The sequence below is a fragment of the Vigna unguiculata genome, chromosome 1, assembly GCF_004118075.2.
Source record: "Vigna unguiculata cultivar IT97K-499-35 chromosome 1, ASM411807v1, whole genome shotgun sequence".
NCBI classification, from domain to species: domain Eukaryota; kingdom Viridiplantae; phylum Streptophyta; class Magnoliopsida; order Fabales; family Fabaceae; genus Vigna; species Vigna unguiculata.
Genome location: NC_040279.1, coordinates 34,732,473 through 34,747,412, shown reverse-complemented (window position 1 = coordinate 34,747,412; position 14,940 = coordinate 34,732,473). Strand labels below are relative to the sequence as shown.

The 14,940-nt window shown below is 28.7% G+C and overlaps 2 protein-coding genes across 2 annotated transcripts; both read right to left on the bottom strand.

The window, feature by feature from the left end:
* Positions 1-1,434: 1,434 nt before the first annotated feature.
* On the bottom strand, positions 1,435-3,219 carry LOC114173275 (UDP-glycosyltransferase 73C1-like). Its single transcript, XM_028057562.1, has one exon. It carries the CDS (start codon positions 3,033-3,035, stop codon positions 1,572-1,574), a length of 1,464 nt encoding a protein of 487 aa, XP_027913363.1. The 5' UTR covers positions 3,036-3,219; the 3' UTR covers positions 1,435-1,571.
* A 7,578-nt stretch (positions 3,220-10,797) lies between these two features.
* LOC114181040 (UDP-glycosyltransferase 73C2-like) lies at positions 10,798-12,618 on the bottom strand. The gene has a single exon (XM_028067363.1). The coding sequence runs from the start codon at positions 12,477-12,479 to the stop codon at positions 11,001-11,003; it is 1,479 nt and encodes a 492-aa protein (XP_027923164.1). The 5' UTR covers positions 12,480-12,618; the 3' UTR covers positions 10,798-11,000.
* Positions 12,619-14,940: the final 2,322 nt, after the last annotated feature.

Below are 14,940 nucleotides of genomic sequence, written 5' to 3'. Positions count from 1 at the left end.
AGAACATCCTCTAATAAGCAAGTAGTAGGAAAATAAAATAATATGATTTCATATAAAAACATAATTTATACCATTATATGTTAATATTAATACTTTTTTAAAGATCATGTGTCTTTTAAATAATGACTAATGTCATTATACATTGTAACAAAATGTGAATATTTAAACAAATTATTAACGTTAACTTTATTTATAACTTTTATTATTAAATTTTAATATAAATATCAATCTTTAATTTTACAAATTAATTTAAATTTTAATATAAATATCAATCTTTAATTTTACAAATTAATTTAAATATAATGTTGAAATATAATTTTTTTAAATGACCTAATTAAAAGTAGCATAATTACAACTTTAAAGTATTTGTGGTTGTTGATAAAACCTTCCTTGAGAAAAGTACCACAATGTCATAATATCCGGCAATATCAAATTATTGACTCTCTCCTCAACATGTTTCAAGAGGATACAAAATAGAAACTATGCATTTTCTCTAAGCTGTCATCATACAATAAATGTCAATACTTAATCATTACATACACATCAATCAGGTTGATTGACCCAAGTGATTACTTTCTTATTTACCAATTATTGTCGAAAAACATTATTTGAAATATGACCGAAGTGATGAGACTAACTAGTGGTGATAGTTTTCTAGCAGTTTTTCTAACCACGTGAAATTATATTTTTTGTGAGTTGCCGTAACACGACAGACTATTAGATGTTTTTGAGATAATCTAAAAACGTAGTGATCATTATTGTTACAAAGTCAGGAAATAACAAGTGATAATATATTCGTATTGTGACAACTGTCAAAAGAAAAAATAACAATGTCTCTGATGATTTTAAAACTGCCAGAAAATTTCTGCGAATAAAAAACAGTCTTCCGGTGATTTGTTTAACAGAAACCCAGTTAATAAAAAGCACTACATGGCATGAATTCAAAAAGCAAAAAGACGAGTGATCATAAAGTTTGACTGTAAAACCAATACGCCATGCTCGATAACCTCAAAATGAAAATGACGTTTATTTTTATTATGTTAACTATAGTGTATTTAAACTTTCAAGTTTCAGTCACGTTAACAAAAAAATCATTAGGAAAAATAATCGCTTGTATGAGTAAAATGAAATTGTATCTTCACAAAAGATTTACGTACTCTATTGAAGAAGAATAAAATGAAATCTATTTGACAGTCAATCACATAATCATATCCTATTATATGGACTTATATATTAGTGAAATGAGGATAATCGTATACAATATTATTTCATTATAATATTTCATATATTTATTATTGGAATGTAAAGTGAAAAAAGGTTGTCAAAAGTAAAATTTTTCTTGAACCAATGAGCCGGAAAGATAGAACTGTCCATATAAATTTTCAAATATTATAGACTTGCACAAATATAAAGATAAATTTGAAAGATGTCATGGTAGGTATTCAAAGAGATATAAGATAATTAGTAAATTTGAAAAAGATCATGATGAACATGGTTCCATAGAAAGAGAATTATAAGGGAAAAACTGAAGGTATGATCTTTTACATCAAATTGGTGTATAAATGAGATGATCACACGTCTCTCTCGATCTTCTGCATGATATCCTGGATGAGCAAGGTGACATTAGAGTGAGAGGAACCCCCTTTCTCCACGGCTCTTTCAGCCATCACACTCAATTCTCTAACCCTTTTTCTTCTTTCTTCACTTTCACTTGTCACTTCCATTATCTCCACAATGGCCCTTTCAACGTCTTCCTTTTTCACTGCCACGCCAATTTCCTCTTCCTTCCCCCATGTCATCTGAATTTCCACCCCAACCTTCACTCCAACTTTTAGAACCTGCACCACAAAACTTTCATTCAAGAACTGATCCGCAAACAGTGGCCACGTAATCATCGGAACACCCGCACATATTGCTTCTAAGGTGGAGTTCCAACCACAGTGTGTTATGAACCCTCCAATTGCAGGGTGTGATAATATTAACAATTGAGGTGCCCAACCCCGAATCAGAAGGCTTCTACCACTTGTCCTTTCCTCAAATCCGTTTTCCTCAATCCACTTTTCCAATGCTGCTGAATGATTTCCTCCTCTGATAACCCAAATGAAGGGTCTTTCTGATGCTTCCAAGGCCAAACCAAGCTCTATCAACTGTGGTGCTGTTAAATTGCACAGGCTTCCGAGGCATGCATAGATTACACTCCCTTCCTTCTGATTATCAAGCCATTTTACATGTTGAGACTCATCAACTGAAGCTCTACCTCTTTGAGCCTTATCCAAGTGATCCTTGTTAACAAGAGACACAGGTCCTATGCACCACACTTTACCATCTTTCACCTTCTTGTAATCCCTTGCATACGCTGCCTCCAACTCTTCAAAAGAATTCATGATTACCCCGTAAGTAGCCATTTCAGCAGCCACAATTTCTCCACTAAAATATTTCCAGCTTTCATTCATCGGTTGTGCAGACTGTGCTTTGGTGATTTCAATTTTGTCAGCGATACCGGGCACAACAAAGGAATCGGACTCAGACGTTACACTCTCCAGAACATTATAGATTGCCATATTATGCTTACACAGAATAAAAAAGCAACTTACTCCGCCAAAAGAAATCCTTGGAATATTGAATTTTTTGGCGATATGGGATGTGTATGGCAAACACATATCAGATATGACGCAGCTTGGGGCTGGTGTTAACTCTTCAAACAGTTTTTCCACCGGTTGTTGCAGAAGGCTTGTTGCTTGGAAAAAACCTGTGGCTGTGCCCAGTGAAGGTATCATGTCGAGATTCTCACACCCATCAGGTACTCCTGCTTCTTCACATGGGAATTGAACTTGAACTAATCTAATGGGAAAGCCGGATTCAACATAACGATCAAAGATTGAGGTGAAACGTGTTGCATTGTGTGGAGTTGTGACTACTGTCACAGTGATGTTGCGATGGACCAGTATTTTTGCGATGTCCATCATGGGGATCATGTGGCCTTGGGCCATCAATGGAAACAGGACAAAGTGTGGCTTTCGTTCTTGCGAAGGCATGCTTTTGCGGTAATGACAAGGTACAAATCACAATACAATGACTTCGATTGGCTCATGTAGTTGATTTGTAAGTAATATATAGGCATCGATGTATCAGTGAATGTTCACGTAAGCACTTACGTAACATAGGATTGTGTACCACTTCTGAGTCATGTATTTTTAGCTTTTTGTCCCCTGGATTTCAAATCATATCTTCTTACAATAAATCCATTCTAATTCGTAAACTAGACTTATTTAATCTTCATAGCTTAGCTGAAGATAACTCTTCTCATGGGTGTATATCATCAATTTTATTTTTCTTCCTCTTTCTCTATTTTCAAAAATAGATTAGAACTTCTAATCAATTTTCCAAAGTGAAAGTAGATATATTGAGAATTTGTAATATATTCACTTGCCTAAAATCAATCTAAATTCTATTATTGAAGAGTATAATTTGAACCTAATTATCGTAAATATCTTTGTTCACTCGTAAACTTTTATTATTGGTTAAAGAATTTTGACATTTTTGGTTATTTCATACATCTAACAACCTTTAAAATCCTTTAAATGTAATGTGAAAACAATAATTTTTGAGAAAAACATAATAATATACTAAAATATTATATATTTATACAATAATTATTAATAGGGTTATAAAATATATATATATATATATATTAAAATAATATAAATAATACATAATTTAATATGGTTATAATTATAAAAGTATTACGCATATTTAAAAGATGAACGTTGCTTTACTAAAATTTTGAGACATACTTATTAGTAGGGAAATTATATAATAAATGAGTTGTCACAGTAAAAAAGATTTTATCCTATTTCTTATTAAAATATATTTTATAATAAATAGTATAATTAAAATCTTAAATAATGATCTATTTTAGTAATAAAAAATATGTTTAAATATTATTTTTTTAATTAAAAATGAATTATTTTAGCCAAAATATTAGAAACTAATATTAATTTAGAGACTAATTTATAATAGAAACTATTTTAGTTACAATATCTCGACACCATTTATAATTTTTTGAAACTATTTTAATTATGAATAATTTCTAATTTATAGATTTATATCTAAATTGATCATTATAATAAATAATTACTTTTTATTATTAAAATTGATCATTATTCAATAATTTTTTGTGCAGTGAAATATGATTTTCTGACATGTTCCAAAAATTATTAACAACTAAATTTAGAGATAAAATTAATTAATTAAATTATTATATCGATTAAATTAGAAATTATTTATAATATTAAAGTAGTTGGTATTTAAGTTAATCTCTAATATTAATACAAAATATACTGATTTATGAATTAAATTTTAAATTAATTTTTAACATTAATTACTAATATTGTAGCTATGATTATTAATCCTAAATTAGTCTATACTTTTAAATCGGAAAGAATATTTTAAAGTATTTTTCTTATCTTTTCAATAAAAATCAAACTTCTAAAGATGCTGGCTATTAACACAATCTTACATATATGCAAAATGTTATGCTCCAACTACGTTCCAGAGCTTGAAAATTTTCATATAGCATAAAAATGTAAAAATGTATGAAGAACCCAGGAATCGTAATAGGATATGACATTTCTTGATTTGGTAAGGACAATTCGATTTGAAACTTTAAATATGGTGAAGTGATTTGGTGCACGGTAGAGGAAAAGCAATTTGATGGAATGAGAAAGATGATTCTGAGAGTTTCTCGAAACCGGTTTTAAAGTCGTTAGAAATATAAAGAATTGGGTTTTAGATCAGTTTTATAGGCACTTAGTTTTCAAATGGGCTTGAGACTACGGTTTTGGGACTGATTTTTTTTTTTTCTTTCAGAAAATAATTTGGACACATCAAACAATTTACACGTTCCCAAAGCTATTATGATACGTAAGCAAGTTAAACAATGACAATTTTCTACTGTAAATAGTTACAGAGGTCGAGAATAGATGAAAATTCAAGTTTAAGTAAGTTTTAGATTTAATTGTTTGGAAATTTTGTATATACGTGGAATAATATGATATATTCACATAATTAATTATTTTTATAGATGTAATTTATTTGTCAATTAATTTTATAATTGTGACATAAATTTTTATACTGTAATCTCATATTATTGACAATAATTATTATAACAATTATTCTCTGATAGACAAAGATCTTTATATTTCACATGTGCTTTGTGCTTTGGATCATCAAACTTACTTTTTTCAACCTGTATACTATAGCATCAAAGTTTAGATATGAGAGTTTGAAACGAAATTAAAAGATTTTTATGATAGTGACAATGACTAATATGCTGAAAAGATCTGGAAGCATCCGCATTGCGCTCGAGGTTTGTCGAAATTGCTATAGGAATCCGATATTTGTTTTGTGTATTCAAGTAATGCAAAACACTGTCACTTGATCTCACAATTGACATCATTCTTGGATAGTGGGTACATGGATTATTTTGAGGCAAAAGATGAATTAAAATTGCACATTTTATTTTGTTACAATAATAAGGAATATATGACTTTATTTTATATTTATCTTTTAACGTGAAATCTTTTATAGTATGATGTGATGGTTAAGTAGTGTGTTCTGTTTGAGTTACTGTCTTAGTCAATTAAGGATTGACATATGATTATTCCTTTTAAATGATATATACTATAAACTTATGTACTATAAGTTTTTGTACATACTATATAAGGTTTATATCGTACCATACTATAAGCTTGTGTACCATAAGTTTTGTATGTACTATAAGCAGTGGCGGAACTTGGACAAAAAATATAGGGGAGCCAAATAGATTTGTTATATATAATTTTTTTAGTTAGAAAAAAAGCTTTTCATCTTTTCTCTTCATTTTCTCTGCTTAAAATAAGCACACATAATAGTAGAATTTAAAAAAAAATATTACTATCATTCACTATTATATCATGCTATTATTTTATGATACCAAACCATGAATACCATTTTAGATAAACTCTTCGTACCTTATCAATTTGATTTTATGATATTGTCAAATTTGAGACCGTTTTTCTCGCGTTGTAATGAATTTTTAAATTCATTATATTATAACTCTAAGAACTTTAGATATTTGTTTTTTATTGTCTTGAATTCTTGGTTCTCATAAAACCTACCTCTTAAAAAAAAGAGAATCAATTTTTTTACTTTTTATCATAATCTTTCTAATATAAATTTATCATCTCTCGCCTATCTAAAAAAAATAAAATTTATATTCACAAATCACAATGCAAAACATAACAAAACTCATACCACTTTAATTAAAAAAGCAACACCGTATGAATTCAAAACTTTTAAAAAAATTTACCATAGTCAACAAAAAACACAAAATCCCTAAATTTCACAATTAAGGATTATAATAATATGGAAAAAATTATAACTAGGGTTCATACCAATTTCATAAAAGAATCCCTAAAATCATAATTAGGGTTTTATTAATTTGGGATCAACTTAATTTGGGATAAACATTCTAAAAAAATCATAAATTTAACATACAGAAATCATAATAAAATATTAACCTTGATCTGAGAGATCATGCAATAATGTATACTTCAATCTCAATTTATGTGTTTTTCAACCTCTATTTCCCAATCTATCCCTTTGTATTTATTTCTCTTCACACACTTTCATCATAATTTACATGGTAGAAAGATCTTATGACGAAAAAAAAATCCTAATCTCTTTTATAAATCAATGTCTCCATTAAATTTTTTTATTTTATCTTTTATTATAATTTTTCATAATATAAACTTAATATAAATAATATATAAATATAATTTAAAAAATATATAAATATATATAAAAAAAATCAAAAAAAAAAATGGGGGAGCCGTGGCTATAAGGTTTATATGTATTATAATTTTTTGTACGTAATATATGTTTTTATATTTCTGTACTTACTATAATATGTTCTTTAAGTTTCTATACATAATATATGTTTACGTACTATAAGGTTTCTATATACAATAAGTTTTTTTTTAGGTAATATATGTTTTGTATGTACTACAGGTAGAGATGGCAAATAAACCCGTCCCCATGGGTATTGCCCGAATCCCTCCCTGTTTTGACGGAGAATCCCCGCATTGAATGGGTATGGGTATGAAGAATTCCCGATTTTTTCAATTGGGTATGGGGATGAGGATGGGGATGTACATATTCCCGCCATAATACCCATCCCCGCCATATCCTCGTTTAAATTATTAAAATATTCAAAATTAATTAAGTAACCATATATATATATATATATATACTTTTTAGTTTTTATTTTTTCTAATTATTTGGTTTGTCATGAAACTCAATCGCATTGCCAATATATTTTTTATCTTATCATAACATTTATGTAATTATGTTAAAATGATGTATGTCAATTAAAAAAAATTATCTCTAACATTTGAATATTTCTATTATTTTTTAATATTTTTATTTATTGTATATTTTTCTTTTACATGAGAATGTTTAATACTCTCAATTTAAGTGTTTAATAACATAAACCTTTCATTTAATAGGTAATATAAAAAAATTATTTACTTATTATTATTAATTTTTGTTTCATTTGAAAAACTTTTTTGTTTCGCTAAAATAATTTTTTTTATTTCTCAACTATTGAGTATATATGTTGATATTTGAAAAGTTTTCTTAGATCTCTAAGATATTTTTCATCTTATCATCCCTTGATTATACATTTGTTTTTTCCTTTTGTACGATTCTTTTGAATAGTCTCCAAATTGTTTATAAGACACACATTTGTTAATTTTTTAATATTTTTATTTTTTGTTTATTTTCATCATGTAGAATACTATTTCGAGAAATTTTATCTAATTATTTTTTATTTTCTAACACATTACAATCATACTTTAATTTTTTCACTATAATTGTATAAATAATTTTTATTTACTACAATATAAAAATTTAATGTAGTTGGCATGAATATTTTTTTATCACCATTAGCATATATTGGAGTTCAAAAGATACAAGATCTATGTTAAAAATTTATTATTATATTTATTATTTGTTCTTTGCATCATTTTGATCAAGTGATATATTATAACTTTTATTAATGTATATAAAAGAGATTCATTATAATTTAAAAAATTGAAGTAAACAAACATTTAAAATATATTTTAATATGAATATTTCTTTTCCTCTTATATTTTTTTTTAAAATATATTTAAATTTTATCAACTAGGTTTCACTAATGTTTGCAAATTTAATAAATGTTTTGGTTCTCATGAAATTTTATTTGGTATTCTAATCTAAAATGTAAGCAATTATAATTTATTTCAAAGTATTTGATATCGAAGAAACAACCATCCTCATAATATTGAATATTTGATAATTTTATGTTTCCTTTACCATAATTTTTTTTTATTTTATAAAAATTAATTAAAATTAATATAAAGTATTAAGAAAATGGGTACGGGTATGGATACGAAATTATACCCGTTACCTGGTGGGGATGAGGATGAGACAAAAGCTTGATACCCGTTGGGTTTAGATATGGGGATGGAGATGCATTTTTTTTACAGGGATGAGTATGGGATAGCGAAACCTGTCCCCGTCCTGCTCCGTTGTCATCCCTAACTACAGGTTTTGTACATACTATAAGATTCTCTATGTAATGTATGTTAATATAAATTATATGTTGTATAATTAATTTATAAACGTGAATATTATTATTCAATTTTTTTGCAATATAAATAATGTTGATGCAAATATTTATTTTTAGATGATTGAATGGTGGATATATTTTTAATAAGGAAGAGAGTAGCCTAAACATCTCTAATTGATTGATATTTATAATCACATAATAAATTAATTGTAGTTAATTATATGTGATATGATGAATTTTTACCCATAAGAATATTCTTACATCTATATGATTAATTAGGATGAAATATTAGATTATATTTCTCAAATTGCCCACAGGAATTGAGTAAAGGATATAGTTTAATAATTTTATTAGTTGGTTAGATAAGTGTAATTGAGTAAACACAAACAAGTTTTATGTCACTAGATTCATTCATTAAGACGCGTGTTTACATCGATAAAACATAATAGTATAATAATTTTATCATTTGGTTGAATGAATTGAGTAAGACTTTAGTCCATATGAAGTTTTATGTCACTGGATTCATTCACTAAGACGTGTTTGCATTGGTAAAACATAATAGTCATTAGATTCATTCAGTCATTCATCCATTCATTAGATATCAGAGTAATCCAGGTGTTGACCACTAGAAAGATGCAAATAAGGTTATCAAATATCTTCAAGGATTAAAGGATTTCAGGCTCATATACAGAAAAAAAATGTTAGTTTATAGGTGATAGGCTACTTCTATTTAGATTTGGCTGGTTGCAGTAATACTAGAAAATCAACATCTAGTTATGTTTTTATGCTAACTAGTGGAGCTATATTTTAAAGCAGCAAAAAGTAGGCCTATGCAATTAAAGAATTTTAAGGATCATTTAGCACAAATAGGAATTGGTTCCATGTTATACCAATCATTATTTCTTACTTTGATAAAACTCTTATTCAATTTTTCTCATTTTGTTGTCCACATATTTGTTTATTTTGAGAAATTTCATTTGACCCAGAATAAACATATGGTTTATTGATTATAGTTAATAGTCTTTGATGAGAGACTTGATATATTGTGATACACGGGAGATAATACTCAATTTTGGAGGACATGTCACTATGATCCTTATATTTAGTTTCATGTATTGATTGATAATGGGATAAATGGACCAAGTGGGAGAAAGTTGGAAATTTCCAAAATATATGATATGTGAGATAATATGAGATTTTCACATGATTAATTATTTTCATATATGTGGTTCATTTGTCAATCAATTTTATAATTGTTGCATATATTTTTATTTTAATTACTATAATCCCATATAAATTTCACAAGTGCTCTATGTTTTATGTCATTAAATTTATTTTCTTCTACAGTATATTACACCATCTCATACTACACCATCTCATCAAAATTTAGAGGATAATGGTTTGAAACGAAAAAAACACATTATAAAGGAGTCTCATGACAGTAAAACATAACAGTGAAACACATTAGTTTTATATGAATAAATATAAGAAAGTCGAAGGTGTCGACCCTTATATATAAGTTAGATTGATGTTTTATTAACATTATATCTTTTCTATAATCCTTTGTAAAAGATTTAAAAACTTATTGATTGATATTGTATCTTTTCCATCTTTGTCAAAAAGACTCATCAGGAACTTATTATACTACGTTGAAGAGTCCTACATATATAGTAACAATTTTTGTCTATAAGATTTGCATAATAATGATCTCTTCTTCATGAATAAGACGAGGGTCTCTTCTCATTAACTGTACTATTTTTAGTGAGATATAAATTGTGAATTTATGATGATATATATTCATTATTGTGACAATCAACCACTACACATGCATAGTGCACCAATTGTATTGTATGACTGGATAAAGGATATATTAAGTTTACATCCCCAGCAAAATCATTAGATATAAAATTATGATAAAATAAATCATATATTTACAGTGTTGTTATATACATAATTTCTTTTCCACTTTTCAAGTTTGAAACAATCAATAATTTATCTTGAAGAGGACTATTAAACAAATATGAAATTTTTTATTTTGTTATATTAATAATAATATGAAAAACAAATATTAAAGAATTGAAGGAGGAAATATATAGAATTTTGTATTTTATTATATCAAATAATTTAAAAGATAAATTATTAAAAAATAAAGGAAAGTAGAAATTTTTATATTCATGATATAATATCAGAGAAATAGTGTGCTTGCATTGCCTTAATAAGAGGAAGAGCAAAGGCATTTAGTACAGCGAAAAGGACATGCAACTTACATTATGCAAAATATATGAGTAAAAAAGTTAAAACAAAATTTAACCTTGGATGTAAATTGCGACTCTTCAAGCGTGCGTCAAATTTAGGTACTTGATTGTTGTTGCTGCATGATGTCCTGGATAACCAAAGTGATATCAAGAAAAGAAGAGCCTCCTTCTTCAACAGCCCTCTTTCCCATTTCACACAATTTTCTTACCCTTTCTCTTCTCTCTTTGCTTTCTCCTTCATCTTCATCCATCACCATGCATATCGCCCTCTTAATATCATCCTTCTTCACCATCACACCCATCTTCTCTTCCTCTCCCCATTTCAATGGAACTTCTACCCCAACGCTCACCCCAATCTTCAACACATCAGTAACAAGCTTCTGATTTAAAAACTGATCAGAGAATAGAGGCCAAGTAACAAGTGGCACTCCAACACTTATCCCTTCAAGTGTTGAATTCCAACCACAGTGTGTTAAGAATCCTCCAATGGAAGGGTGTGATAATATTGTTACCTGTGGTGCCCAACCTCCAATTATAAGGCCTCTTCCTTTGGTCCTTTCCTCAAACCCTTCTTCAGAGATCCACTTTTCTAGTTCTTGGAATTGACTTCCCTCCCTAATAACCCATACAAATGGCCTTTTTGTATCCTCCAAGGCCAAGGCCAACTCCACAAGCTGTGAAGGAATCAAGTTGCATAAGCTTCCAAAACAAACATACACCACAGACTTGGGTTGCTGCAAATCTAGCCACTTCAAGCAATGACTCTCATTAATTGAGGCCTGCTTGCCTCTTTCAGCCTTATCTAAACTATCTTTGTTACATAATGAAAGTGGACCAAAGCACCAAAGATTATCGTTTCTCGCCTTCCTGTAATCCCTCACATATGCTTTCTCCAACTCTTCAAAAGTATTTATGATTGCCCCGTATGACTTCATTTCAGCATCGCGTATCTGCTCCATAAATATTTTTTCATCATTTGATGTTGTGACAATCATAGGTATCTGCTCTTTGGTAACTTGAATTTCGTCAGGTATGCCAGGAATGGTGAAATACTCGGATTCTGAACTAATGCTTTCACAAACCTCTGAAATTTGTAGCTGGTGCAAACAATGGTGGGCGAAGCAAGAAAATCCGTGGAACGAAATCCTTGGAATATGATGCTTTTCAGCTACTTGAGCAGTCCAAGGAATGCAAAAGTCAGAGATTATGCAACTTGGTTTTGGTGTTAGTGTTTCAAACAATTCCTCTGCTGAGTTCTGAAGCATGTTGATGGCATGAACCATTTTGTTCATCATATCCGCAGGTGTTGTTATCATGTCGAAATTCTCACACCCTTCAGGTAGTCCTGCTTCTTTTGTCGGAAAATGGAGTTGTACAAGTCGGATTTGAAGACCAGATGAAACAGCACGAGAAAGAACTGAATTGAAACGCGATGCATTTTTTGGGGTGGTGAATATGGTAACAACTACACCACGGCGAGCCAATATTCTTGCAATATCCACCATAGGGATCATGTGGCCTTGAGCCATTAGGGGAAACAAGACGAAGTGAAGATTAGCTGTTAGGAACACCATGGTTGCAAGAGGCAAATGAGAGTCTTTGGAGTATGGCTTTGGTGTTGCTCTTCACATGTGCTTAATTGTCCCACTTATATATAAAGAGTACCATAAATTTGTGGGGATTGTCCCAAACGGGCGAACCAGAATGTGATGACTGGGTGGCCAAAATCAATTTAATGTTAGTGAAAGCCTTTTGATTTTATAAATTACAAATTATTCATATTTTTAACAAACAATAATATATATTATAAAATAAAATGTATTGAAAATTGTTCGAAATAGTCCAAGTTTGAGTCAAAGTTTCACATTGAATATAATAAACAAAGTTAAACACTATATAAGAATAAAGACTCATTATACTATTGCCTTAAGGTAGGTGTTGAGATTAAAATGGTGTCAAAAGTCTTATATGTGTAAGACTTAATGTCATATAAGCATATGAAATCACAATTTCTCAATAACCATGATCATATAACAATATATGAGAAAATATAATATATAAACTTATCAAAAATAAAAGTAAACTATACCTCACTTGATCTAAAAATAATAGAGAACTCAAATATTTTCATAATAAAAACTATAATATTTTGTTAAGAAAATAATAGAAATAATAATAATTAAATAATGTTACTTGGGTATTTAAAATGTTAAAATAAAATATTTATTTATGTTTGTTAATTTGAAATATCCACGGCGCCCACGTACGGTTGGAGAATTTGTCAATGATGTTAGGATATATATCACGGATTAATCTTTACATTTTTGAACTAAATATTTTTAGGTATTACCTAAAAATACATTATCAATTTTAACACACATAACCAAAAGACCAGAAGCAACTGATATTAGTTTTACGCTTCAACGTTCACATTGCACCCAGTCACATGCTAAGCTTTTCGATTTCATATAAGATGGAAAGTGACTGGCAATAGTGTTTTAGGCCATTGGAATTGTATCTAAAAATGATTTTTTTTTATTGAAATGTTGACAAAAACAAGTCCGCTGATAATTTATTTACTATAATTTCTTTTAAAAACTAATTTGCGTTCCATCAAACACTAGTGAATAAAATTATAGATAAAACGTCTCTTAAATTTCATATGATGGGGATGTGTGCTAAGTGTTTATATTAAAATATTATTATTATAATTATTTATTATTAATTAGATGATGTCCTAGTTAGGGATGGCAACGGGGCGGGGCGGGTACGGGTATCATGATCCCATCCCCATCCCCATAATAAAAATTCATCCCCATCCCCATCCCCAAACCCAACGGGTATACAACTTTTGACCCATCCCCATCCCCACCGGGTAACGGGTATTTTCTTATACCCATACCCATACCCATTTTTTTATTGTTCCATATATCAATTAAATATTTTTTATAAAAAAAATTTAAAAATCACACCAACGGAATCATGATACTATCAAAATATTCAATATTAAAATAACATACTCTTTTTGATTTTCATGATGTCAAATATTAAGAAAAATATTATAATAGTATAAATCTCAAATTAAAGTATCAAATAACAACTAAATAAAATTCAAATAATTATATAAAAGCTAAAAAATTACACATTACTAAAATTTTATAATAACCAAAATATTTATTAATTTTACAAATGATCAGTGGTTTCATTTGCATTCGATCCACCTACACATAGAAAAAAAATGAAAAATTAGATATGATATAATAATTGAAATTGAAAATTTTAATTACTAGAATATAATGTACCTTCTTCATCAGATTCATTTTCACTCATGAGAACATCTTTTCCTTTTAATTTTTTAACACCTACAAACACCAAATGTAGAATATTAGATGAGAATTCACAAAAAATACTAACAAAAAATATTAATAAATTTGAGTAACTTACCTAGATGGTTTGAGTTCCATATCCAACTTCTTGTACACATCAAAGCCTCTATAGTAATATGATGAAGTCGACTACGGTGAGAAGTTAATATCTGACCACCAGTACTAAAAGCAGATTCAGAAGCTACAGTTGTTATTGGAATAGCTAAAACATCCCTTGCAATTGCTTGAAGGGTTGGAAACTTTAACCCATTTGTTTTCCACCATGATAGGATATCAAATTCTTGTGTAACCGGCAAATTATCTTCTTCCAAGTAATAATCCAACTCTGTTTTCATAACTGTAGTTCTAGATTTTTTCTTTTTTGCCATAAACTCTAAAAATTCATTCGCATCATTATCAACATCCTTTCCCAACTCCAATGATGTAGCTCTATAAGAAGAAGTTTCATTCTTTTTTGATTGATATTCCAAAACCAAATCATAGCACATTTGACGAATCCTACTAAGTTTCAGATCAAAATCATTACCATACAATTTATAAAAATAATATTCTAACATGTCCATCTTGTACCTTGGATCTAAAACTGAAGCAATTGCCAATATATCATGAATAACACTCCAGTAACTTTCAAATTTCTTTAACATTTGTA